This window comes from Symphalangus syndactylus, chromosome 10 (assembly GCF_028878055.3).
Source record: "Symphalangus syndactylus isolate Jambi chromosome 10, NHGRI_mSymSyn1-v2.1_pri, whole genome shotgun sequence".
Taxonomy (NCBI): Eukaryota; Metazoa; Chordata; class Mammalia; order Primates; family Hylobatidae; genus Symphalangus; species Symphalangus syndactylus.
Genome location: NC_072432.2, coordinates 87843137 through 87866994, shown reverse-complemented (window position 1 = coordinate 87866994; position 23858 = coordinate 87843137). Strand labels below are relative to the sequence as shown.

General features: G+C 57.3%; 1 protein-coding gene across 6 annotated transcripts; it reads left to right on the top strand.

Moving 5' to 3' along the window:
- The first annotated feature begins 706 nt into the window (after window positions 1-706).
- Window positions 707-23514, top strand: NR4A1 (nuclear receptor subfamily 4 group A member 1). Of its 6 annotated transcripts, none has more exons than XM_055294760.2 (8): window positions 707-917; window positions 5582-5701; window positions 18348-19225; window positions 20046-20175; window positions 20507-20658; window positions 21070-21272; window positions 21365-21543; window positions 22700-23514. In XM_055294760.2, the coding sequence occupies exons 1-8, from the start codon at window positions 824-826 to the stop codon at window positions 22954-22956; spliced, it is 2013 nt and encodes a 670-aa protein (XP_055150735.2). In that variant the 5' UTR covers window positions 707-823; the 3' UTR covers window positions 22957-23514. The 6 variants fall into 6 exon arrangements, with proteins under 6 accessions (XP_055150735.2, XP_063467310.1, XP_055150736.2 ...); XM_063611240.1 differs by lacking the exon at window positions 707-917 and adding an exon at window positions 1170-1373; XM_055294761.2 differs by lacking the exon at window positions 707-917 and adding an exon at window positions 1188-2224.
- Window positions 23515-23858: the final 344 nt, after the last annotated feature.

The following is a 23858-nucleotide window of genomic DNA, read 5'->3' as shown; positions in this document are numbered from 1 at the left end:
CTCAGGAGGTCAAGTGACTGCCCTAGGTCACACAGTGGTATGGGAGCAGCCAGATCAGTGAATCCATCACTTGGGCTTTGCCAGGGCCTGTACCCCCGCCTCGGGAAGTGCCCTCTTCCGGAGGAAGTCCTATTTCTCTGTAAGCTGCCTTCTCGTGTGGAAGCTGGGTGCCCTGCTACCTGGGTTCCTTGCCCTTGGGGTGGCATGAATGCCAAGCGATGCAGGCAGGGCGCCCGCAGACTCAAAGGCCAGGCCCTCTCCTCGCCAGCAGCCGAATCGCTGTGTGACTTTGGGCCGCCACCGAGTCTCTCTGGGCCTCGCTCTTTCCACCTGTTCCTGGGGAAGCCCCGGATAAGTTTATTTATAACCTAGCCCCAGGTGCTCAGCCTCGGGAGGTGTGAGCGAGGCCTCGGCACCCTCACCTGAGAACCAGCTCCCGGGCTCTGGCCGCGGGTTATGTAACCGGGTGTGCGGCGTGGGGGGAGCCGCGGGGCGGGGCGCTCGCGGCTATTCCGGGCGCCGCTATTTTTAGCCCCATTGATGAGGCTGCGTCGGCCGCCGCCGCCGGGATTCCGGAGACGTCAATGGGCGCGCGTCACGGTCCCCGCCCCGCCCGCCGGGGGAGGCGCGCCGGGGCTGGGACAGAGCGCGGGCGGCCGCGGGCGCGGGGGCGGGGGGCGCCGTGCGGCCGGAACTGCGGGCGGGGGGCTTCCCGGGGGCGGGGGGCGCCGAGTGGCTGCGGCGCGGCTGCAGGAGCGCGAGGCGGCGGCGGCGGAACTCGCGGGGGTCCCCTCGCGGCGCCCGCGACCCCCGGCCTCCAGGCATGGGCGCCTCTGCGGCGCAGAGCAGCTCAGGGCCGGCTGGTGCGCGACCCCGGAAAGCGGGGGTGGAGAGGCGAGCGGAGCCCGCGGGGCCAGGTGAGGGGCCGCCGGGGTCGCGGGAGGTGGGCCCCGAGAGGCTGGGCAATCTTGGGTCTTCGGTGGATGCCTTGGGGCGGGCTCGGGGCCACGCCGGAGTCCCGCTTGGAAACTGGGGAGTCGGGGGGAGGGACTGGATTCCCAGCGGAACCGCTGGCTCCGAGTCAGCCCCCAAGGGCGACGGCCAAGGCTTTCTCTTCCCAGCCCGCCAAGGGTGGGGTTTGGCCCACGAGGGGCGCTGGAGGTGGCCAGGCCAGAGAAATTCCTTCCATTTCTCCGCCGGCTGCGGGAACCGGTTCCAGGAGCGCGGGAGCTCGTCTGCCAGGAGACCCAGCCGGGAGGGACCGATGCTGCGTGATGCAGCCCCTTCGCGGGACCGAGTCAAGAAAGCAAGGCTGGGGGTCTCTTGGAGTCGGGCGGAGCTGCGGATTAGGACTCGGGGCTTGTGTCTACCAGGCGTGTTTTTTTTTGTTTTGTTGTTTTGCCGCAGCATCTTCCCTCCTTATGTTGGTTGGGGTAGGGGCGGGGGGAGGGTCTGTATTTCCAGACCTCCTTACCATGGTGGGCTGTGTGGAGGGCGGGGCGCAGTTCCTTGACTTGGCTCATTCCCCCCCACCCCCCACCCTTTTTTTTTTTTTGAGATGGAGTCTCGCTCTGTTGCCCAGGCTGGAGTGCAGTGGCGTGATCTCGGCTCACTGCAACCTCCGTCTCCCGGGTTCAAGCGAATCTGCTGCCTCAGCCTCCAGAGTAGCTGGGACTACAGGCGCCCACCACCACGCCCGGCTAATTTTTGTATTTTTAGTAGAGACAGGGTTTCACCATATTGGCCAGGCTGGTCTCGAACTCCTGACCTTGTGATCCGCCCGCCTCGGCCTCCTAAAGCGCTGGGATTACAGGGCGTGAGCCACGGCGCCTGGCAGGCTCCTTCCCTTTTTATGGCTTCGTTTTTGATAGATGACGTGGTGGATGGGAGAAATGCTGCAGAGGTGGTTTATTTACAGTGAATTGTTAATTTGGGTGTGGGGCTAGTATTAGGGGCACATTGGGAAAACGCAGGCTGGGCAGAGGTCGGTAGGTTCACAACAGTTATGCCCACTGGGTGCTGATGGATTTGGGGGCTGTCGTCGGCCTGGCTTGGGGCCCTAGTGGTGGGGCTACAAGGCTTGCTCCTAGACCTACTGCAAGTGAACGTTTAAGATCAGTGACTTGGATGGAGACTTAAAAAGGAAGTCAGCCGACTCCTTGTAGTCATCCAGAGCTGTGAGGAATGACAAGTGCACAGTATAAAGTCAAGATTCTAATTGAAGGTAACTGGGCAGAAGGATGGGCCGAGATTAACGATGTGAATGTGACTGACGAGGCCTGTGCTGAGGCCTGTGCTGGACTTCAGAAAGTCAGCTGAGGAGTTCAGGCCCTGTGCCTGGCTCAAAGGCCCAGGGACCCAGGCCCTTAGCTTCTGCCCTGCTCTCTGGACGGAGGCTGTGGGACTGCTCTGTGCAGTGTGAAGCCTCCATCCACTACACAGGTCCTAGTGGGTGGCAGGGGGAGCAAGAATGCCTGATTCTGGACTCCTTGGTTAGGCTCCCTGGGTTCTAATCCCAGTTTTGCCAATTCCTAGCTGTGTGACCTTGGGCAAGTTGCTTAACATTTCTTTCTTGGCCTTAGTTTCCTCATTGGTAAAATGTGCATAATAATAATCCCTTCCTCATAGCATTGTGAGGCTGAAATGAGAAAATGCATGTAAAGTGCTTAATGTATCTGGCACATGTTTAACAAATATTAGCTGCTGTTGTTATTGCTAATAATAGTAATATGCCCACTTCTGGGTAGGGATATTGGCCAATGCAGAGCTTGTACCCAGGAGGCCACCAGGACCTGTCAGGCAGAGGGCCTGTCAGCGGTGTCCTGTTGCAAGGGGCAGTTTAGTTACGAAAAGACTAAAATACTTGCTAGGAAGGACTAGAATGAGGCTTCCTGTAGACCAGTGCAGGGGACAGAGCTGGGATCCAGGGCTGGGGACTTTTAGAGTCAGGGATGTGATTCAACATAAAGAAGAACTTCTGCTCTGGCTCTTGGATCTGCCCCCAAATGGAAGGGACAGCTCCTGCGCTGGAATGCTCTCCCCACCTAGCTGACCTTCCTCCCAGCACAGCTCCAATTCAGGCATGTGCATCCCCCACCCTTCCACAGACACTTACTGAGCACCTGCCAGTGCTGAGCAGGGTTTAGAGACTGCAGACTGCAGTGATTGAGATGGACAGCGTCCTGAGATTCTGGTCGGGTAGACAGGTGATAAACCAGTGAACGGATGTGAACATTAGACCTATGATGAATAAAATCAGGCTAGTGTGGTGGGGTGGGGGTGCAAGCTGTTCAGGGAAGTGACATGGGAATGAAAACCTGGTTGATGAGGAAGAGCCAGTTTTGGGCAGAGGGAATGGCAGATGCAGAGGCCCTGAGTGGGGAGAGAAGGCCCACATGACGGGACCACAAGTGAGTGGCTGGGAAATGAGGTTGGTGGGGAGCAGGAGCTGGGGACTGAAGTCTGGCCTGATGGTCCCCCCATTTTGGGGGTCACTTTCTCCTCCTCCAAGCCCACTCAGCCTTTGGTTTGCTCTCTGCACAGTGCAGACTGTACTTGACCTTGGTTCATCCCTTATCAGCTCCTGGGGCTCTTGGGATCTTGGTGTGCTCATTGTTGGCTCTCCTGTTCGAGGCACACTGCCTGGCTCCCAGGGGGTCCTCAGAGAATGCTTGTGGTGTGACTATTGAGGGGGGCATTTTGATGTGGAACAGGCGGGGAAACAGATACCTGTTTGAAGATGCTATGAATCATTTGTGGGCACCACCTGGTGCCAGACTCTGGCCCCCATTCTGAGAACCAGATGGGGAAGACCTGGGCACTCAGGTTGGGCCTAACTATGGTAGGTGGTATTTGGCCCTCCCTACCCTTCCTCCCCTTCCTCCCCAGCAGTGGGGTGGTAGGGACAAAAGACAAGGCTGGGGGAAACTACAGACCAGTTTCCGGGGGATGGGAGGATGACACTGTCATCCTGGAAAGCAGGTGTAGTCCATGGGCCAGGGCAGGTTGGAAGCCTTGTCTTGCTTTCTGTTTGGGGTTAAAGGTGCTCCAGACGTTCCAGTCTGCCCTCCCTTCCGTCGTCTCCTGTGGCCTTTTCCTGCTTCCCATCATACCCACAGGATCGGGAGGGACGGGTGCTGGCAATGTCGTGAGGGGAGAGCCTGGGTACTGTGGGCCCGAGGATCTCCCCTTGGCCTTAGACCTTGGGCAGAGGTCAGGAGGGTGAGGAAGCCCATTGCCCACCCTCTGGGGTCCTCCTCCTCTTTGCCCCTCCTAGCTCCCGTCATCTCCTTCTCTTTTCCCAGACCTCATCTCAGTCTGAAGGGCAGTCCAATAGCCAGTGAAGGCCTGGTCCTGCCCTCACTCTGGCACGTAGTCGAGAGGAGAGAGCACTGGAGGGGATGGAAGAAGAGAAGGGGAGATGTGGGTCAAGGTACCCTGGCTGAACGGGGTTGGGGGAGAGCTGAAGAGGCTGGGGTGTGGGGTGAGGCACACAGTTGGCTTCCACCCTGGAAGGAGAGGCCAGGTACCCAGGGCTCCTTGGACTAGGAACCAGGGTCTGGGGCCAGCTTTTATGTGTGTGTCCTCATTGAACTTCTCCTAATAATGATATGTAGTAGATATGTGTATCTAGCACTGTCCTAAGTGTTTTTTGTTTGTTTGTTTTAAGAGACGGAGTCTCGCTCTGTCGCCCAGGCTGGAGTGCAGTGGTGCAATCTCGGCTCACTGCAAGCTCCGCCTCCCGGGTTCACGCCATTCTCCTGCCTCAGCCTCTCCGAGTAGCTGGGACTACAGGCGCCCGCCACCACGCCCGGCTAATTTTTTTGTATTTTTAGTAGAGACGGGGTTTCACCATGGTCTCGATCTCCTGACCTCGTGATCCGCCCCCCTCGGCCTCCCAAAGTGCTGGGATTACAAGCGTGAGCCACCGCGCCCGGCTGTCCTAAGTCTTTTACACATTAGCTTTTTTTTAAAGCCTGCTGATAACCCTGTGATTGTTAATTTTACAGATGTCATCATTTTTACAGATGAGGAGCGTGAGGTACAAAGAGATTATGTAATTTGCCCGAGGTGATAAGCAGTGGAGCTAGGATTCGAACCCAGACAGTCTGGGATCCCACATCCACTCTGCTCTGAGTGGAGCCCCTGCCTTTTGGGGGCCTCCGAGGCTTTAGGGGCCAAACTGGAGCCCCTTAAGGAGAGAGGGGTATTCTGCTCTGTCCTCACAGTAGCTCCCTTCCTGTGCCTGCAACATGCCCTTTTGTGCAGGTCAAAGGCCGAGAGCTGGGAAGGGTATGAGGTGGAGGGGCTAGATGCTGATGTGTCTATATGGCTCTGAAATGCCCCAGATGCTGTCAGCAGCTCCTGGCCACACCCTACACCCCTGGAAGCAGATTGCCTGGGGCCTTGGCCCCCAGGCTGCGATGCCTAACCCAGGGAGGTCCTTGGGTGCTGGCTTGTCCCCCTCTTGTGGCCTAGGTCCTGCCACTGCTCCCATTCCTGCGTGTCCTGGTCATGCTGTCTCCAGGGAATGTGCTTGCTGGCTGGTTTCTCTTCACTCACATCCACTCTCCCTCTGTAGGCCTCCACCATGGACAGAGGCCAGGCCCTGCCCCTCCAAGGCAGCCTGGCTCCTTCTGCTGGGCCCTGAAGGCGGACCGGATAATGTGGTTGGCCAAGGCCTGTTGGTCCATCCAGAGTGGTAAGTGCTCTGCTCTTGTCCTTTGTACACCCCTCCAGCAGGTGGGGTTGGGGGGCAGAGGTGGGGGTGGAGCTGCCCAAAGTGGATGTGGTTAGGGGGATGGAGGGGAAGCCCTGGGGAGGTGGCAGCTGAGGTGCTGTTCAGTGTGCAGGATCTGATTTCTTCAGAAGTGGGGGTAATGTGAGTGTGGGGACTGGAGAAGCCTTATTTTCTTGGCAGGATAGGCTGGAGGGCTCTGGGCCCAGGTGACATGGGCTGGTGGGAGTAGGAGATGACAGCTGCTCCCAAGGCAGCATGTGCCTGATTCCAGGAAGCAGATAGGGTAGAATAGAGTATCTGGGGGCTGGGCTGGGAGCATCATGGGGCAGACGTGGCAGCGGGGAGCTGGCCTGTCTCCCGGGTGTAGACACTTGTTCAGGTGAGTGCATGAAGGGAAGGCCGGGACCTCCCTTCCCCGTGGAAAGCATGGTGCCTGCCCCTCCTCACCGCGGCAGGCCTGAGGGTCTATGGAGTCTGTGGTGTGGGGGGTGGCTTCTGTGAATGGGAAGGCAGGACAGCCCTTCCACTACTGGTGATCTAGCACATCTCCTTCACTTACAGAAGAGGAGACTTAGATACAGAGGGGAGAAATGACTTTTCCAGGGGTCCTGCAGTGAGGATGTGTAGAGCCAAGCCCAGAACCATGCCTCCTGGGTGGCTGGCAAGCACAGGCACCTGGTCTGACTGTGGAAGACATACCTTCCTTGACTGAGGGTGCTTCCAGAGAAGGCCCACACTGATCTGGGGCTGAGAGGTGGAGGACAGGAATGGGATTTCCAGCAGGCCTTTCCTGGGGACATGAGATGGGGCCAAGGGCACTGTAGTCCTGGTTCTGTGCCTAAAGGAGCTGGTGCTCCGCCTTACACCCCAGACAGGGGTCATGAGATTCCCTTCCTCTTTCCCTGGAAGAGGGCCATCTCTGAGCAGCAGCCCTCCCAGGCCTTGAGAAATCCTGGATGAAGCACGCACTGGCTCAGTATCTCCCTCAGCTTCCCAAACACTGTTGCCTTCTGGGGGGTCAGCGTTCAGGGTGCAGAGAGCCCCAGAGAGGTGGCTGGGGTGGGGAGGATGGGGTGTCTGGTCCCAGGCTGGAGGGAAGGGGGAAGCCCTGGAAAGCAGGGCCTCCCGTTCTGGGGGCGGGGCTGGGTGTGCACCTGGCCTCCCGATGGCAGCAGGTGCTGTACCACCAACCTCGGGCTGAAGGCAGGGAGAGGAATTACTGTAAGGGGAAGAGGCAGGTGTTCTTTGGTCAGCTGGAGATCTGGACTTGGGAAGCACGTGAGTGAAGATGACAGCAGTGGCCAGGTGTCCCTCCCTCAACTTGGCCCCTACATCCGCCCCCAGTCCAGACCCAGCTTCCTGAGCACCCAGCCCTCCCTCTGGGTACACAGCAGCCCTGGTGGGCAGAATTCCTTGTGTTTCCCTTGTTGTCTGGGTGATGGTGGTGATTGGGTGGAACTCCCATGCCAGATATACTGCCAAGGCCACCCTGAGGGGCTGCCAACCGGGGCCCCATGAGTGCTAGAGCTGCTGGTCTTGTGACGTGGGTACCTGTCTGCCAGGCCTGGGCACGGGCCCAGGGTCACGCTCATGCTGGGGCTCCCGTCAGCTGACTATTTTGGGCTCTTGCTGACCTGGGCCAAAGTCAGGTCCAGCCAAGAGGGCCCAAAGTGGCTCCCCCCATCCCCAGAGGCCGGCTCTGGTTTCTGCTATATAAACAGAGGAGGACACGCCGGCTTGGAGGCAGCACCACATCCAGAGCTCGCTCAGCTGCTGCCCAGCCTCGGCTGTGAGGATAGGCTGGCTGGGCAGCACGTCTCTCCCCACAGGGCTCCCTGAGGCTGCCAGGAAGAGCCCCCAACCAATCTTGGGATTCTCCCTTCGTGCGGTTGTCTGGGACCTTTTTCCAGAGTCAAAGCAGGTCGTGAGGAGGAAGCTGGTGAGTGTTGGGACAGGGACATTGAGGAATGGGAGCTGGGCTGTTTGGATTTTTTCCCATTGTGACTGTCATGCCAAACCCTTTGGCCTTGGGCTGCTGGGAGGAAGCAAGGGTGGCCGACAACTGGAGGCATGAGTGTGCAGCTTGACCACAGCTGGATGACGGTAGTTGGACTTCTGAATGCTGTGACTGAGAACTGGGAGAGGTGGACAGAGACAGGTAATGCGGTCTAGCTCCTTCCTCAGAGCTTCCCCACAGGGTCTCCGTCCTCCTCTCCTCTCCACCCCGCCTGGATGAGGCACTGGTCACTGTGGCGAGTTTGGTGTCCATTGGGGTATCTCAGGATTGGCTTCTGAGTGGGGCCCCTGAGCCCCCAGTAGTTGGGACTGAGTGGCTGGGCCAGGGGCTTGGCGTCCTGCTGAGCCCTCAGCCCCTGGCCTGTCCCGCTTGCCGGGCCCTTGCTGGGCCTCCCAGCTGCTTTGGGTGCCTGAGAAGCAGAGCTGGAGAGAGGTCTGGCAAGTCTGCCAACCAGCCTGCCACAAACATGCTCCGGGACCTGGGCCAGGGACTCTGGCCCGACACGGAACAGGCAGCAGCTCCTTACGTGGGAGGCTGCTGTGCTCTCCTTCCCAGTTCTCAAAAAAAATTTTCCCCTTTCTGAACGTGAGTCTCTAAACGAATCCAGAGCCTGTGACTAAAAATACTTTAACAATAGGAAAGTGCATCAGTCTTTCCGGCTGGGACTCGTTATCAGAGAGTTTTTATTTTGGAATTTGAAATTTTGCCCACTTAGGCTGGGTGGAGACCTTGGGCAGAGGCAAGGGAATTTGGTGGGTGTTGATGTTCTGCAAGGTGGTGGGAGACCCTCCAAGGCGAGAGAAGAGAGCTGGCCAGGAGCTGAAGAGACTGAGAGGGAAACCGAGGGAGCTTCAAGGCATGGGGCAGCCTTTCCCAAAGGAACTCCGTGATCTTGTCTGTGTTTTCCAGCCCCGTCTGGCTGTTCTTCCTGAAGTCTGATCTTATTCTTTTGTGCTGTATGTTAATTTCTTCTGGCCTGAGAGGGAGGGGTAGAGAAATCACTGGACTGAAGGTAGCCTCTGTGGCCATAGCCTGACCTCCTTAATTAACTAGCTCTTTCCAGAGTATTAATTGACCACTCGCTGCATACAGAGTCTGGAATTCTCCCAGTGCTGGGTAGAGCCACATCTCTGGGCACACACTTTTCCTCTCACTCAGCCCAGGAATGGGAGAAGTAGAGATGGGGTTACTGTTTGTCTGTAGTTCCTGGAGCAGGAGGGCTGCTGGCTCCCCCATCCAGCTGAGGACCCTGCTATCTCCTGCCCCTGCCGCCCTCCCTGCCAGCCCCAGGATTCGGCTGCAGGTCGCTATGGTTGTCCCATTGCAGACATAAGTTCCACAGGGCCGAGGGCGGGACTTGAGTATGCATGGATTTTGATATATGTCGGGGTCCTGGAACCCATCCCCCTGTAGCACTTCCCTGTGCCCTGGAGGTACTGCTGCCTCCCCACTTCCACTCTCACTTGCCATTACAGGTTTCCCACGACAGGGGGGGAGCCCAGGCCCCAGGCAGTGCTACATTTGGATGTTGAACCTCTCCTTTCCATTGTGAACTGAATTCTACCAGCACTGGGACTGGTGATGTCTGTATTAGGCAGATGAGGAGGCAGTCTTGGAGAGGGCAAGAGACTAGGCTTGCTAGCTCCTGGACAAAGATGCCTCTGATAGCTCTTCCATCTTTCGCCCCTGCTGAGAGCTGAGGGGAGGAGTGTGGCCACTGGCTGACCTGCCTGCGTCCCTGGGAGGCTGGTTTTGGGGAGTTAGTGATACATGTGCTCATGGTAGGGCTTGGGCAAGGGCCAGGAGAGCAGAGCCAGGGGCCTGGGCCTGACCTTTCACCCCTGGTTCCCAGAGCTGCCCATGGGAAGCCCCCAGGGCAGTAGGCAGTGCTTCCCTGCCCACAGTACAAATCCCCCTGCCCACTGCCAGAGCAGGAGGAGGAAGTGGCCAGGTCAGGGCTGGCAATAGGCCCTGGGGCCAAGGAGGGGAAGCTCCCAGGGCCACTTCTGAGCGGGAGAAGGCGAAGCTCACTCCTTCTGCCCACCCCAGGGGAAGGGTGTGGAGGCCCATGGGTGGGGACGGTCTCAGTGAAAGTAGGGCAAGTTCCTGACCTCTACTCAGTAGGGGTGGGGCCCAGCCCAAGGTGGAGGGGCAGCGTGGGAAAAGGGCTGTGTAATTCCACTTCCTTCATCCCGTTTACCCATCTCCACCCCTACCCTCTGGGCTGGGGAATGGTGGTGGACATTGGCTGCTCATTTGGGGCCTGCCCTGGGCTACTTACTACTGAGTATGTACAAAGGATCTTCCCACCATGGACTAGGAGACAGTGCCCTTGTCCTCATGGTGTTCACATACTGGTGGGTGAGGGATGGGTCTGAGTACACGATAAATCTCTGGGCCCCATAAGATTTGACTAGGAGGGGTAAGGGCCTGGTGAACTGCTCAGAAAATAAACTGTGTTGTCAGCAGGAGGACCCCTTTCTACTATGAAATATTGCATTCCCTGCTAACCGTACTTGTGCTCTATCTGTTGATAGAACAAATATATAATGAGAAACAGCCACTGTACTTTCAGAAGAACACACTTGAAAGAATTTGTTCTCAATAAGTTCCATCTGCATCTGGATCCATATGAAGAAATATGTTTCTCTCATTCAGGCGTGGCTATTTTAAAATAAAATTTGGGCCGGGTGCGATGGCTCACACCTGTAATACCAGCACTTTGGGAGTCCGAGGCAGGTGGATCACGAGGTCAGGAGATCGAGACCATCCTGGCTAACACAGTGAAACCCCGTCTCTACTAAAAATACAAAAAATTAGCCGGGCATGGTGGCGGGCGCTTGTAGTCCCAGCTACTCAGGAGGCTACTAGGAGGAAGGGAAACAATATGCATAGTGGGTGAAACAGTATGTGCAAGGTGGGTGGTGGAAAGGTTTAGCTCGAGGTCCTTATATGGGGTTGGTGGGGAACTGGGGTGATGAGGGCAGATGGATAGGCTGGGCCGTGGTGTGGGGGCCTGACTGGGTGGGGCTGTCTCTTGTCTCCAGCCTGACATCTCTCTCCGCCCTTCCATGTTGTCATGGCCTTGCCTTAGCTCCAGGTCCCTGTCTCTAGTTTTGGATACCTCTCTCGTTATTACCTGTTCCCTCCTACCCCATCTCCCCGACAATTAGCTGTTCACTCTGACCTTGTTCTTTTTTTTTTTTTTTTTTTTTTTTTTTTTTTTTTTTTGAGACGGAGTCTTGCTCTGTCCCCCAGGCTGGAGTGCAGTGGCGCGATCTCAGCTCACTGCAAGCTCTGCCTCCCGGGGTTCACGCCATTCTCCAGCCTCAGCCTCCCGAGTAGCTGGGACTACAGGTGCCCACCAACACGCCCGGTTAATTTTTTTGTATTTTTAGTAGAGACGGGGTTTCACTGTGTTAGCCAGGATGGCCTCGATCTCCTGACCTCGTGATCCGCCCATCTCGGCCTCCCAAAGTGCTGGGATTACAGGCTTGAGCCACCGCGCCCGGCCTCTGACCTTGTTCTTGAAGGTTAGGCTTGGAGGGGTGTCTGCTGGGAGTCTCTGGCCAGTCTGGGACCAGCATTTGTTTTAGGCCTCCCAAAATCCATGTCAATTGTGCCTTTCTCCAAAGTTCCACTAGCTGGACCCCACTCTCTCAGAGGCCCAGGCCATCCTCCCTGGAGGGCCCACAAGGCCTGGGATCCCCAAGCCCCTTTCACCTCTCTCACCTCTGTCTTAGGCTAGGTACTCCACACGGGAACCTGCATTGGTGGCCCCACCTGTGTTTCCACAGAGGGACTTTGCCTTTTTCTCCTTATTTACTTATTTTCAGAATGTGGTGTGTTGAGCACCCCCACCATCTCCCACCCCTGCAAGCACGACCAGGTGGCAGCTGTAGTTCCTTATCCTCCTCCAGGCTTTGGGGCAGCAGGACTGCAGCCTCCATAACCTGCAGCAGCTTGGGGAGGTGGGGCTTGGGCTGCAGGCCCAGATCTGGAGGCTAGATGCTGAGATTCAGACCAGGGACCTGGACAGCTCCTCACCACACTCAGTTTTCCTTGGGCTTATGGGTAGGCCTGCCCCACAGGATGGTCTGTGCCACTTTTTACAAATGCCAAGTTGTGAGGAGGAGAGGAGGGTGCCTGAGCTTGAGGCTGGTTCAACTCTCAAAGAGCTAGCAAGGCTGGGCCGGGGGCAGTGGCTCACACCTGTAATCCCAGCACTTTGGGAGGCCGAGGGGGGCGGATCACGAGGTCAGGAGATTGAGACTATTCTGGTTAACATGGTGAAACCCTGTCTCTATTAAAAATACAAAAAATTAGCTGGGCGTGGTGGCGGGCGCCTGTAGTCCCAGCTACTCGGGAGGCTGAGGCAGGAGAATGGCGTGAACCTGGGAAGCGGAGCTTGCAGTGAGCCGAGATCGCGCCACTTCACTCTAGCCTGGGCGACAACAACAACAAAAAAAGAGCTAGCAAGGCTGAGATAGAGCACAGACTGGTCAAGCCACAGATAACGCACTTGTTCTTGCTGGTTGGCAGGAAGAACACTGGCTTGGCTGATCATCTTTTGCTACCTATTAAAATTGGTTTTATTTTGGCCGGGTGCGGTGGCTCATGCCTGTAATCCCAGCACTTTGGGAGGCCAAGGCGGGTGGATCACAAGGTCAGGAGATCAAGACCATCCTGGCTAACACAGTGAAACCCCGTCTCTACTAAAAATACAAAAACATTAGCTGGCGTGGTGGCGGGCACCTGTAGTCCCAGCGACTCGGGAGGCTGAGGCAGGAGAATAGTGTGAACCCGGGAGGCGGAGCTTGCAGTGAGCCGAGATTCTGCCACTGCACTCCAGCCTGGGCGATAGAGCGAGACTCCATCTCAAAAAAAAAAGTTAGTTTTCTTTTCTAGGGAAGGCCCTGCTGGGGTGGAGGGAGACATCCTGGGGCAAAGTGGGTGCTAGGTGAGGAAGCCAGCCTGTGACACAGCTGGGATCAAGCACGACTTGCTGTGTGCTCCTGAGCAAGGTGCAGCTCCTCTTGGAACCCTTAACTCCTAATCTGCAGAATGGGAGGACTTGAATTCTACACGTGGTTTTAAACCTTTCTTTTTTTTTTTTTTTTTTAAGCTGTGGGGTCATTTTCCACAAAAGGATTCCACAAAATCTAAGCAAAATCTTACGGAAAAGCCTAACAGAAAGAAAAGCAAAACTGTGGCTGAAATGAGGCAGGGATCCTGGATGGGTCCAATTGGCATCATCCTGCTCACACTTCACGTTCAACCAGTGGCCTTGAAGGAAGATGGTTTGGAGCAACCCAGAGCTCTCTGCAGACGCATTCACGTTGAGACTGTATGCTGGCATGGAGGGTTCTGGCAGGTTCTGACCAGATGACTGAATGCCATCAGCATTACAGTCACCCCTTGGTATATGAAGGGGGTTGGCTCCAGGACCCCAACTTGTACTGTGAATACTCAAGTCTCACTGTTGGCCCTGTGGAACCTGTAGATACTAAAAGTTGGCCCTCTGTATATGTGGGTTTTTGGATCCATGTTGGATTGAAAAAATCCCCAAATCCCCATATAAGTGGACCTACACAGTTCAAACGTGTTGTTCAAAGGTCAACTGTGTATGAAGACTGCTCCATCTGTGGTGGACGGTGAGGCTTTAGAAAGAGGAGACAGGCAGGCTAATGGATGGTCTTCATGGGTGTGGGCAAGGAGGAGTGGTCGCTGGGAGCAGGCAGTTGGTCTGTGGGACCACTGAGGCATGGGCTGTGGCTGGCAGTGGGAAAGCGGGAGAGGCTGAGTGCAGTGGCTCATGCCTATAATCCCAGCACTTTGGGAAGCCAAGGCAAGAGGCTTGAGCCTGGGAGGTCGAGGCTGCGGTAAGCCGTAATGGTGCCACTGCATTCCAGGCTGGGCAACAGAATAAGACGTTGTCTCAAAAACAACAAAACAAAACACAAACGGGGAGAGGAAAGGACCCAAGAGATGTTCCAAAAAAGAATTTCAGGAAACAATGAAAAGTTGCAAATGGGGCATCAGGAGCAGAGATTAGGTGGCAGACAGAGGGTGCAGAAATGACAAGTTCTGTCTGGAACAGATGAAATTTGAGGTGCTTGTGGGACCTTTGAGTGGGCAGAAGTGGGAGCTGGAGACAAGGGTGTGGGAAACCTGTGATGGGGGTTGAGGGCAGAAATCAGGAGCAGGCAGAGCCTCCGGGGCAGAGGAAGTCCTATGGAGTGACCAGATGAGTTGAGAACTGAGTGGGTGGGTGCAGGCTCAATGGAAGCAGAAACTCATGGATATTGACTTACATGGGAGAAGGGGAATGGATGGGGGTCGCAGTGGGGTGGCAGGGCTCTCTTTTCCTTGTTTTTGTTTTTTTGCCCTTCCCTCTGCTCTTACCTTTTCGTGAGGGCTCACCAGGCTCAGGAGAGATCAGGGTGGAGGGGTGACGGCCAAACCAGGAAAGACTCCAGATGGCTGAAGCCTGGTCTGTGCCCAGCAGGGCCCTGGCGGGCTGTTCCACACTCTACCGGGCAGGTGATAACTGGTCAGAGCTGCCTCCCCACGGGTGCGAGAGGTGGGGTGGGAGGGCCGGTGCTCCCTGATGTGGACGGGGGAGGGGGATTGATCAGAGGTGTGGAGAGATCCCTAGAGAAGCAGTCTGTGGCCCTGGGTTCCAACCCAGTGTGCCACCACCTGGCTGTGTGACCTTCAGCCAAGTGCCATTATTTCTCTGAGCCTGTTTATTTATAAAATGGGGAAGAGTTGGCACAAGTTTGAAAAGATTTCTCAGGCTCCACCCGGTTCTGAAATTCGGTAATTTCCCAACTAGGGTGCACTCCCCCTGTAAGGGGCTGGGGAGGGGACGGTGCGAAACCAAGTTCAGCCTGTGGAGCGGAGCCAGAGCTGTTGGCCGAGCTTGGGCCTGGCCAACGCCTGCCCTCGGGAAGGTGCTGTGTAGGGAGACTGCCTGGAGGGACTAAGCGAGGGCTGTAACTGACGTCTCGGGCAGCTTCTCAGCCTGAGACCCTGCTGGGGAAGCCGCGTCCTGTGCACTAGTTGCGCCTAGGGCTGAGGTGAGGGCGCAGGCTCCCCAGGGTGTGTCCGAGTTGCCCGCCCCAGCCCGCGGCCTGTCCTGACCGCCCAGCAGCGGCAGCAGCGACACCCTAGGGCTCCAGGAAGGGCTTGGGAAGGTGCAAAGGCGGGGCTGGGCTCCGAGGGAGCCGGAGGGACCGGGCGCGGTTGACTCCCGGGAGCAACTGGAGGGTGAGGAGATCCTCATTCGGGGAAGCCCCGCGGCCGCGTCTCCACAGCGCCCCTTCTTGGGCTCTGGCCCTCCCGCTGGTTATTTTGGACCTGGGGTCCCCCAGCTGGGACCCGGGTCCGGTGCGGGGAGCCTAGTGGGCCTGGGAGCTGCTATTTTTAGCGGGCGCGGCGGGCGCGAGGAGCCTATTTATAGATCAAACAATCCGCGCTCCCTGCGTCAATGGAACCCCGCGTGCGTCACGCGCGCAGACATTCCAGGCCCCCCCTCCTCGCCCCGCCCCCTCGGGCTCCCCGGGCCGCGCCTCCCCCTGGCCGCCTCCCGCCGGAACCGCACCGCCCCCCGCGCCCTTGTATGGCCAAAGCTCGACGGGCGGCCTGCGTCAGTGGCGCCCCCGCCCCTCCCCGTGCGTCACGGAGCGCTTAAGAGGAGGGTCGAGCTCGCCCGGGGAGTCCCAGTGGCTGAGGCTGCGAAACTTAGGGGAGTGCACAGAAGAACTTCGGGAGCGCACGCGGGACCAGGGACCAGGCTGAGACTCGGGGCGCCGGTCCGGGCAGGGGCAGCGGGAGCCGGCCGGGTAGGTTCCCTTCGGGGAACGTGCATCTGTTTTTAGGGGCGGTGCATGAAGGAGATGGGTGTACGCGCGGGCAGAGAGGATGTTGTAGGGCCAGCATGCAAGAGGGCGGGTGTATGGTGCAGCTGTAGCGCAACGGGATGAGAACCCAAGTCAGACTGGAAACTACTGGGTGCGGGGTAGGAGGTAGGGGAGGTTGATTACCTGCAAGGTGGAAGCTGTAGGGGGTTGGGGTTGGCGCCGGGAGTAGGGACTTGTCCAGCAGGCAGCTGGCCTTAGTTCAGTCTCCTAGGGTGCCCAGCTGGGCGCACGGTGCTCTGAACTTGGGTGGGTGGGGATGGGGGTCACAGCACCGTGGGGGAACAGATACACAGAGCTTTGGCGCTGCTGGGATCCATACGACTCCAACTGGGATTGGATTTCCAAAAGACCCTCCTTCCTCCCAGCCTGTCAGCCCCCTCCCAGTGCCCCGGTTGTTTTCTTAACACTTTAGAGGCTGCGGCTGAGTTGGCAGGGGTTGCCCACCCTGACCTTTCTGTCTGAGGTGCGTTAGGAAGCCTCCGGATCACTGAAGGAAGTGACTGGCTTGGTGGCTGAGCTGTGGAGGGCTGCTTGCTGTGTACTGAATAAAGGAGGCTTCTTGGATTCGGGGCAGGGTCTCTGTAAGCACAGGGAGAATTGATTTCGCTGGGGCTTGGATCACGTGTGTGTTTGTGTGGGGGGGGGGTGTGAGTGAGAGAGAGAGAGAGACAGACAGAGGTGGAAACCCTTGTCCTTGGGGATCCTGGATAGAAGTTGCCAGTGTTGGAGTCTTGGGGCGGTGCTGCCTAGAGGATACCTCCCAACCATTCCAGCTCCAGATGCTGATCATCCCTATGCCCCCTCCCCTAGTCTCTGTTGGATTTTACAGGTAGGGTGCAGCCTGAGGCTTGTTCAGCAGAACAGGTGCAAGCCACATTGTTGCCAAGACCTGCCTGAAGCCGGATTCTCCCCACTCCCTCCTTCAACCCCACCTCTTCCTCCTCCTGTGGGACTGCTCCCCCCTCCCGTGAGGCTAGATGTAGGTCCATATCTTGTGTTGTTAAGAACCTGCATGAAGGGGGAGGGATTGATGGGGGTTGATCCGGATGTGGGACGTCCAGGTGGAGAAACAGGATTTGAATAAGGCAGGAACGAATGCCCAGTTCTGCCCAACTGCTGTCTTTCCTCCCCTGGCCAGGCTGTCCTAGTGCAGGCAGATGTGGCCACCCTCACCTCTCGCAGGGTGCTGCAATGCCTGTGGACTGGTGCCACTGGGTGTGTGGGTCCCAAGCTACGAGGGTCTCTGTTGTCTTGGTTGGTTATGTGAATGTCAGGCTAGGGGTGGAGGTCCCCTGTTCAGGGCCCGTGGAGTTAGAAGGAAGGCTAGGATCAGAGAGGACTTCCTGGGCTCTTGGCCAGGAGGTGGTGACAGCCTTTGTCCCCATCACTGCACCCCTCGATTATGGTACTCTGTTCCTGCTTGATTTCTTCTCCAGCTTCTCTCGTTGACTGGTGAGGCCAGACTTATGCAGACCCCAGGCGTGTAGGTTGGGAGGGAGACTGTCCTGGAGCCTCCTCTGCATTATTTTTTGACCATTCTGTGAACGTAAGGATCTGCCTGAATGATGCTATCTCTGTTCAGGCTCTCTTCAGTCTCCTCAGGACTGGGGCTGTGTAACCTCCTTTGCCTGAGCCCCTGGATTCTTCAGGGCACAGACCCCGCTTTAGTGAAGGGACCCAGGCAGGGGCAGAATGTCTTCCACCCACCCACCAGCAGGCTTCTCCTTAAGTCTTCTGCTGGACTCTCAGAGTTCTCTTATTAAAATAACTGGGGGCAGCAGAACATTCTTTTTAGGTACTGTTGTCCATTCTCCAGGGAGTCCAGGGGGCTGTGGTCTCCTTCCTCCCGCTTCCTCTGTCCCCAGCAAATGGCCTTTAAAGGTCTGGAGCCAGGTTACCGATGAGGAGGCCTAGGTTCCCTTCCTCTTTGCTTCTGGGAGCATCTTGAGCAGTGCAGAGTGGCTTCCCAGCCCCAGATGGCAGGATTGGGGTGGGTTTGGGATCTGCTGCCTTTGCTCAGTGTGCAGGGTTGGGGTGGAAACTGGGGACAGGCTGGGGCCTCTGCATTAGGCTGCCTTCTTAGGCAGCTGGGCTTTCACTCCTAGCTCCTCTTCCATTTCCCCGATGTCCTTCTTCCTAGGTACTGCGAAGGGAGGAGAAAAGGGGCTTTGCAGAGGCTGGGGTGTGCCTGGGAGTATTCCCAGGAAGTGCCTGGTTGGCGAAACAACCAGGGAGCTGCTCCTGGGAGCTGGGCTGAGGCTTTGCTGGGCTGCCTCTCCCACTCACCCTTTTCCCAGCCCCCACCACGCCTTCCCCAGGGGGCAGGGGCAGGGGGCTGGAGGAACACAGCTTCCCCCTGTTCCAGCAGAGAAATGCTGGCTGGATGCCTCCCCTAGGGTTCCCAGGCTGACTAGGGTGTGGCTGGCCTTCTGATGGAGCCCACTCACGCTGGGCCGCTGCCCAGGGGCTTTGCGGCACCTAGGTCGAGATGGTACTCAGGCCAGGGGTCAGGATTCCTGGGTGCTCTGGTCCCGGTGCCTCTGTCCCATCTTTAGGCTGGGATTCCTGCCACCTTGCTGCTCTGGGGCCCAAATACTTTGAGACCAGGCTATAGGCTTTTCCCACTGACTCTCCTTTCCCTCCCTGGGGTCTCCTCTCTCTCCAGAGATGCCCTGTATCCAAGCCCAATATGGGACACCAGCACCGAGTCCAGGACCCCGTGACCACCTGGCAAGCGACCCCCTGACCCCGGAGTTTATCAAGCCCACCATGGACCTGGCCAGCCCCGAGGCGGCCCCCGCTGCCCCCACTGCCCTACCCAGCTTCAGCACCTTCATGGACGGCTACACAGGAGAGTTTGACACCTTCCTCTACCAGCTGCCGGGAACAGTCCAGCCATGCTCCTCAGCCTCCTCCTCGGCCTCCTCCACATCCTCATCCTCAGCCACCTCCCCCGCCTCTGCCTCCTTCAAGTTCGAGGACTTCCAGGTGTACGGCTGCTACCCCGGCCCCCTGAGTGGTCCAGTGGATGAGGCCCTGTCCTCCAGTGGCTCTGACTACTATGGCAGCCCCTGCTCAGTCCCGTCACCCTCCACGCCCAGCTTCCAGCCGCCCCAGCTCTCTCCCTGGGATGGCTCATTCAGCCACTTCTCGCCCAGCCAGACTTACGAAGGCCTGCGGGCATGGACAGAGCAGCTGCCCAAAGCCTCTGGGCCCCCACAGCCTCCAGCCTTCTTTTCCTTCAGTCCTCCCACCGGTCCCAGCCCCAGCCTGGCCCAGAGCCCCCTGAAGTTGTTCCCCTCACAGGCCACCCACCAGCTGGGGGAGGGAGAGAGCTATTCCATGCCTACGGCCTTCCCAGGTTTGGCACCCACTTCTCCACACCTTGAGGGCTCGGGGATACTGGATGCACCCGTGACCTCAACCAAGGCCCGGAGCGGGGCCCCAGGTGGAAGTGAAGGCCGCTGTGCTGTGTGTGGGGACAACGCGTCGTGCCAGCATTATGGCGTCCGCACCTGCGAGGGCTGCAAGGGCTTCTTCAAGGTACCGCGCGGCCCCAGGTGGGGCTTTTTGTTGGAAATGGAGAGAGTCTGGCCTCATCCCATTGGGACCTGTGGTCTCCCCCTGGGTTCTCCTCCTAGCTAAGTCCTGTCCTGCAGGGTGGGATCAGCCCGGCCCCAGGTGGGCCGCCTTCCTGGAGACCCGTAGATGCCAGGGCTGGAAGCTTTCATTCGCCAGGACACTCAGGGGCCTGTGGGATTGCACAGAACTGGAGGGAGGGTTGAGATAGGGGCAGATAGGGGCTGCAAGGGTGCCTGGCGAGCCTCTGGTTTTCCTCTGCCTGCCCTCCCCCAACTCAACGTTCTAGTGGGAAGGGGTGCCCCCAGGCTCTCATGTTCCTGGCCTGAGATGAAAGGATCCCTGCGGAGGGTTTGGTTCCTGAGGGCTGGGGGTGGACTTGGGAACAGGCTGTGTGTTTGTCCCAGCAATGGTGCCTGCTTAGCTTCCCGTCCCCACCCCCAAGCCCCTTGGCCCTCTCCTGTCTGCCCTAGGGAGAGGGCAGGCGGACAAGGGCCCATGAAAAGATACAGGTGTCTGGACTGCCAGGGAGACCCTGGCCTCCAATATTGTGTCCTGGGGTCTTCCTCAGAGCGGGAAACCTCCCCCAATGTCTTCAAGACTTTTCTCTCCCCCCCCAACCCCCTATCTCTCCCTCCCTTGCCACCCAAATGTTAGAAAAATAGCAGTGAACAGAGAGCGCTTTTGTCTGCAATGGCAGCAGGATCTGGACGGTCCCCTCCCCTAGGTCCCCCCTCCCCACCCCACACTCTGACAGCCTGTTCCGTGTTGCCCCCCCACCCAGCGCACAGTGCAGAAAAACGCCAAGTACATCTGCCTGGCTAACAAGGACTGCCCTGTGGACAAGAGGCGGCGAAACCGCTGCCAGTTCTGCCGCTTCCAGAAGTGCCTGGCGGTGGGCATGGTGAAGGAAGGTGTGTGGCTAGGGTGCGGCCCAGCGGGGCAAGGGTAGGCTTGAGTGGAGTGGGACCAGCAGGGCCCCCAGGCTTCTGCCCTAGAGGACCCAGAGGAGGGCACGTCTTATTTCCACCCCACTGAACCCCAGGCCTTGGAGGGAGGCAGCCTACACCTGCCTGGATTGTGAGGGTGGTGGCAGGGGGAGGTTCCTGTAGGGTACCTTGGATCTGAGGGACTCTGGGTCCTAGGGACTCGGTGGGGTGCGTCTCAGCAGTGGTGTGCATGGCTTGGGCTGAGAGGCCCTTCCTCAGATCCCTTCCTTCCTCAACCCTACCCATTCCTTTGCAGTTGTCCGAACAGACAGCCTGAAGGGGCGGCGGGGCCGGCTACCTTCAAAACCCAAGCAGCCCCCAGATGCCTCCCCTGCCAATCTCCTCACTTCCCTGGTCCGTGCACACCTGGACTCAGGGCCCAGCACTGCCAAACTGGACTACTCCAAGGTGAGGTCCCACCCCGCGTCTGCCTTGGGGAGGTCTATGAGCACATGCAGTGCCTTTGTGCGTGTTAGGAGAGCTACCCCCTCTGGAAGAACTGAATGAGAAAGGAAGTTTGAAAAAGAAAGAAAGAAAAGCTACTCCCTCCAGTTTGACAGATCAAAGAGAGGAGCCCCCTCTCGGCTAACCAGATGGGAAAATGCACCCCCTCAGGCAGGTGGCCAATTAGAAAAATGTGTCCTTCTGGCAGCTGCAGCCCTGGGTTAATATGTGAGACTTGGCAAGCGAGAGCCTGGGCAGGATCTCAGATCCACTCCCACTCCCGGGATCTGGCATCCAAGTGTCTGACACAGCTGTACGTGGTGGTGGGTGCAGGACCCTGCCTAGGGTGCTGACCCCACTGGACCGTCTTCCTAGTTCCAGGAGCTAGTGCTGCCCCGCTTTGGGAAGGAAGATGCTGGGGATGTACAGCAGTTCTACGACCTACTCTCCGGTTCTCTGGAGGTCATCCGCAAGTGGGCGGAGAAGATCCCTGGCTTTGCTGAGCTGTCACCAGCTGACCAGGACCTGTTGCTGGAGTCGGCCTTCCTGGAGCTCTTCATCCTCCGCCTGGCGTACAGGTGAGAGCTACTGACTGTCTGCCCAGCCCCTTTCCCTGATACACCTGCCTGTGAACCACCCTGATCGCTCTTCGTGCCCATCTGCCTGCCAGGTCTAAGCCAGGCGAGGGCAAGCTCATCTTCTGCTCAGGCCTGGTGCTACACCGGCTGCAGTGTGCCCGTGGCTTCGGCGACTGGATTGACAGCATCCTGGCCTTCTCAAGGTCCCTGCACAGCTTGGTTGTCGATGTCCCTGCCTTCGCCTGCCTCTCTGCCCTTGTCCTCATCACCGGTGAGTGACCAGCACCACACCAGGTCCAAGGGAATGGGTGTCAGGGGGTTGACTGGTTCTCAGGAGGGCACTGTCCCAGGGAGTTTGGTGGGCCAGGATCTAGCACTTTCTGGGCCCCTGCACTGCCCCAGGCTCATACCAACAGTAAAGTAGGGACCACAGGAATTGTAGATGGGCTTAGCTGCATCCAGCTCTAAAGCCCAAGAGAGCCTTTGGTCCCAGACTGTCAGGATCCAGACTGCAGGTGTCATGTATGTGGCCTAGGGTGTTGGCTTGTTTTTAAAACCTTCCTGTCAATTATGCTGCATATAGAAAAGTATACAAATGGTCAATTTTCATAAACCATACTTACCCAACCAGCACCTTGGTCAAGAAAGAGCACATAACTGCCCCCCAGAACCCATTATTGTGCCCCCTTCCAGTCATTTGCCCTCCCCAAGGGTAACCACTACTTTTTATTTAAATATTTAAAAAGCATAAGATGGGATCTCACTGTGTTGCCCAGGCTGGTCTCGAATTCCTGGGCTCAAGTGATCCTCCTGCCTCAGCCTCCTAAAGTGCTGGGATTACAGGCGTGAGCCACCATGCCCAGCCCTTCACTGTGACTTCTGACAATGCAGATCAGATTAGTTGTGCCTGTTTTGGACTTTATGTAAATGTAGTTCTGCAGGATGGAATCTGGTGTTGAATGCAGAGGTTTTCAGATTTCTCTGTTTTTTAAAGGAAAGAATCCACCCTCGTTCCTTTTTTCACTTAAATTGCACAGGGGACCCAACTATATAGAACACAATCAGAGGTACTCTGGGCTGAGGGAGTGCTGAGTTCTGAGGCTGGGTTTCTCAGAACAGTCTAGATTTTAAAAACCCAATGATGTAGCCAGAAAACCTAGATTAGGATTTCATTTCCTGTTTGTGACCCTGGGCAAGTCTTTAGCCTCCTGGGCCTCGGGTTCTCACTTGGAGTATGAGATAATGAGGGTTACTGCTTCTCAGACTTGTGACGATGCTTACTAATGGCCAACATGTGAATGCGCTTTTGTGAAGTGCCAGCAGAGCATGAGGGATGGTCAGGGGCAGCAGTTTTAGGGGCCTGGGGAGACTGGGGCTTTGGGGGCCTGGTTCTCAGATGTTTGGCTAACCCTGTACCCTTCCCGCAGACCGGCATGGGCTGCAGGAGCCGCGGCGGGTGGAGGAGCTGCAGAACCGCATCGCCAGCTGCCTGAAAGAGCACGTGGCAGCTGTGGCGGGCGAGCCCCAGCCGGCCAGCTGCCTGTCACGTCTGTTGGGCAAACTGCCCGAGCTGCGGACCCTGTGCACCCAGGGCCTGCAGCGCATCTTCTACCTCAAGCTGGAGGACTTGGTGCCCCCTCCACCCATCATTGACAAGATCTTCATGGACACGCTGCCCTTCTGACCCCCGCCTGGGAACACGTGTGCACATGTGCACTCTCATATGCCACCCCACGTGCCTTTAGTCCACGGACCCCCAGAGCACCCCAAGCCTGGGCTTGAGCTGCAGAATGACTCCACCTTCTCACCTGCTCCAGGAGGTTGGCAGGGAGCTCAAGCCCTTGGGGAGGGGGATGCCTTCATGGGGGTGACCCCACGATTTGTCTTATCCCCCCAGCCTGGCCCCGGCCTTTATGTTTTTTTGTAAGATAAACCGTTTTTAACACATAGCGCCGTGCTGTAAATAAGCCCAGTGCTGCTGTAAATACAGGAAGAAAGAGCTTGAGGTGGGAGCAGGGTTGGGAGGAAGGGATGGGCCCCACCTGCCTGGGCAGCCTTTCCAGCCTCCTGCTGGCTCTCTCTTCCTACCCTCCTTCCACATGTACATAAACTGTCACTCTAGGAAGAAGACAAATGACAGATTCTGACATTTATATTTGTGTATTCTCCTGGATTTATAGTTTGTGACTTTTCTGATTAATATATTTAATATATTGAATAAAAAATAGACATGTAGCTGGAACTGGGATTCAGTCTGTCTCTGATGCCCCCTCCCCACTCCCCCACCAGACACACCCCATCATTACGTAAGAGATGGGCCGCTCAAGATGAAACTTGGATGTTACCAGCCTGAGCTGTCAGGCCTCAGTGTACTCATTTGTAAAAAGCGGATAATAATGACACCTGCTCCATGAGGTTGTTATGCAAAGCACTTGGACTAATTTCTAACATGTGGGAAGCCTCCACTAGATGTGCCTGGCTCATTGCTGGGGTCTGCAGTGGCCGACTAGCCCAGGGGTTACTGCAGGGCCCTAGCAATAGACTTAGCTGCAGATCTCAGGGTTGTCATGGTTCCTAATCTGGACA

What these genes read in the sequence shown, in the direction of transcription:
- NR4A1 (XM_063611240.1), top strand. Translation starts at nt 1,265, where the DNA reads ATGCTGCGTGATGCAGCCCCTTCGCGGGACCGAGTCAAGAAAGCAAGG. An exon ending in CTGTTGGTCCATCCAGAGTG is followed by an intron (nt 5,702 to 18,347) that starts GTAAGTGCTCTG and finishes CTCTCTCTCCAG; the next exon opens with AGATGCCCTGTATCCAAGCC. An exon ending in TGCCCTTGTCCTCATCACCG is followed by an intron (nt 21,544 to 22,699) that starts GTGAGTGACCAG and finishes CCCTTCCCGCAG; the next exon opens with ACCGGCATGGGCTGCAGGAG.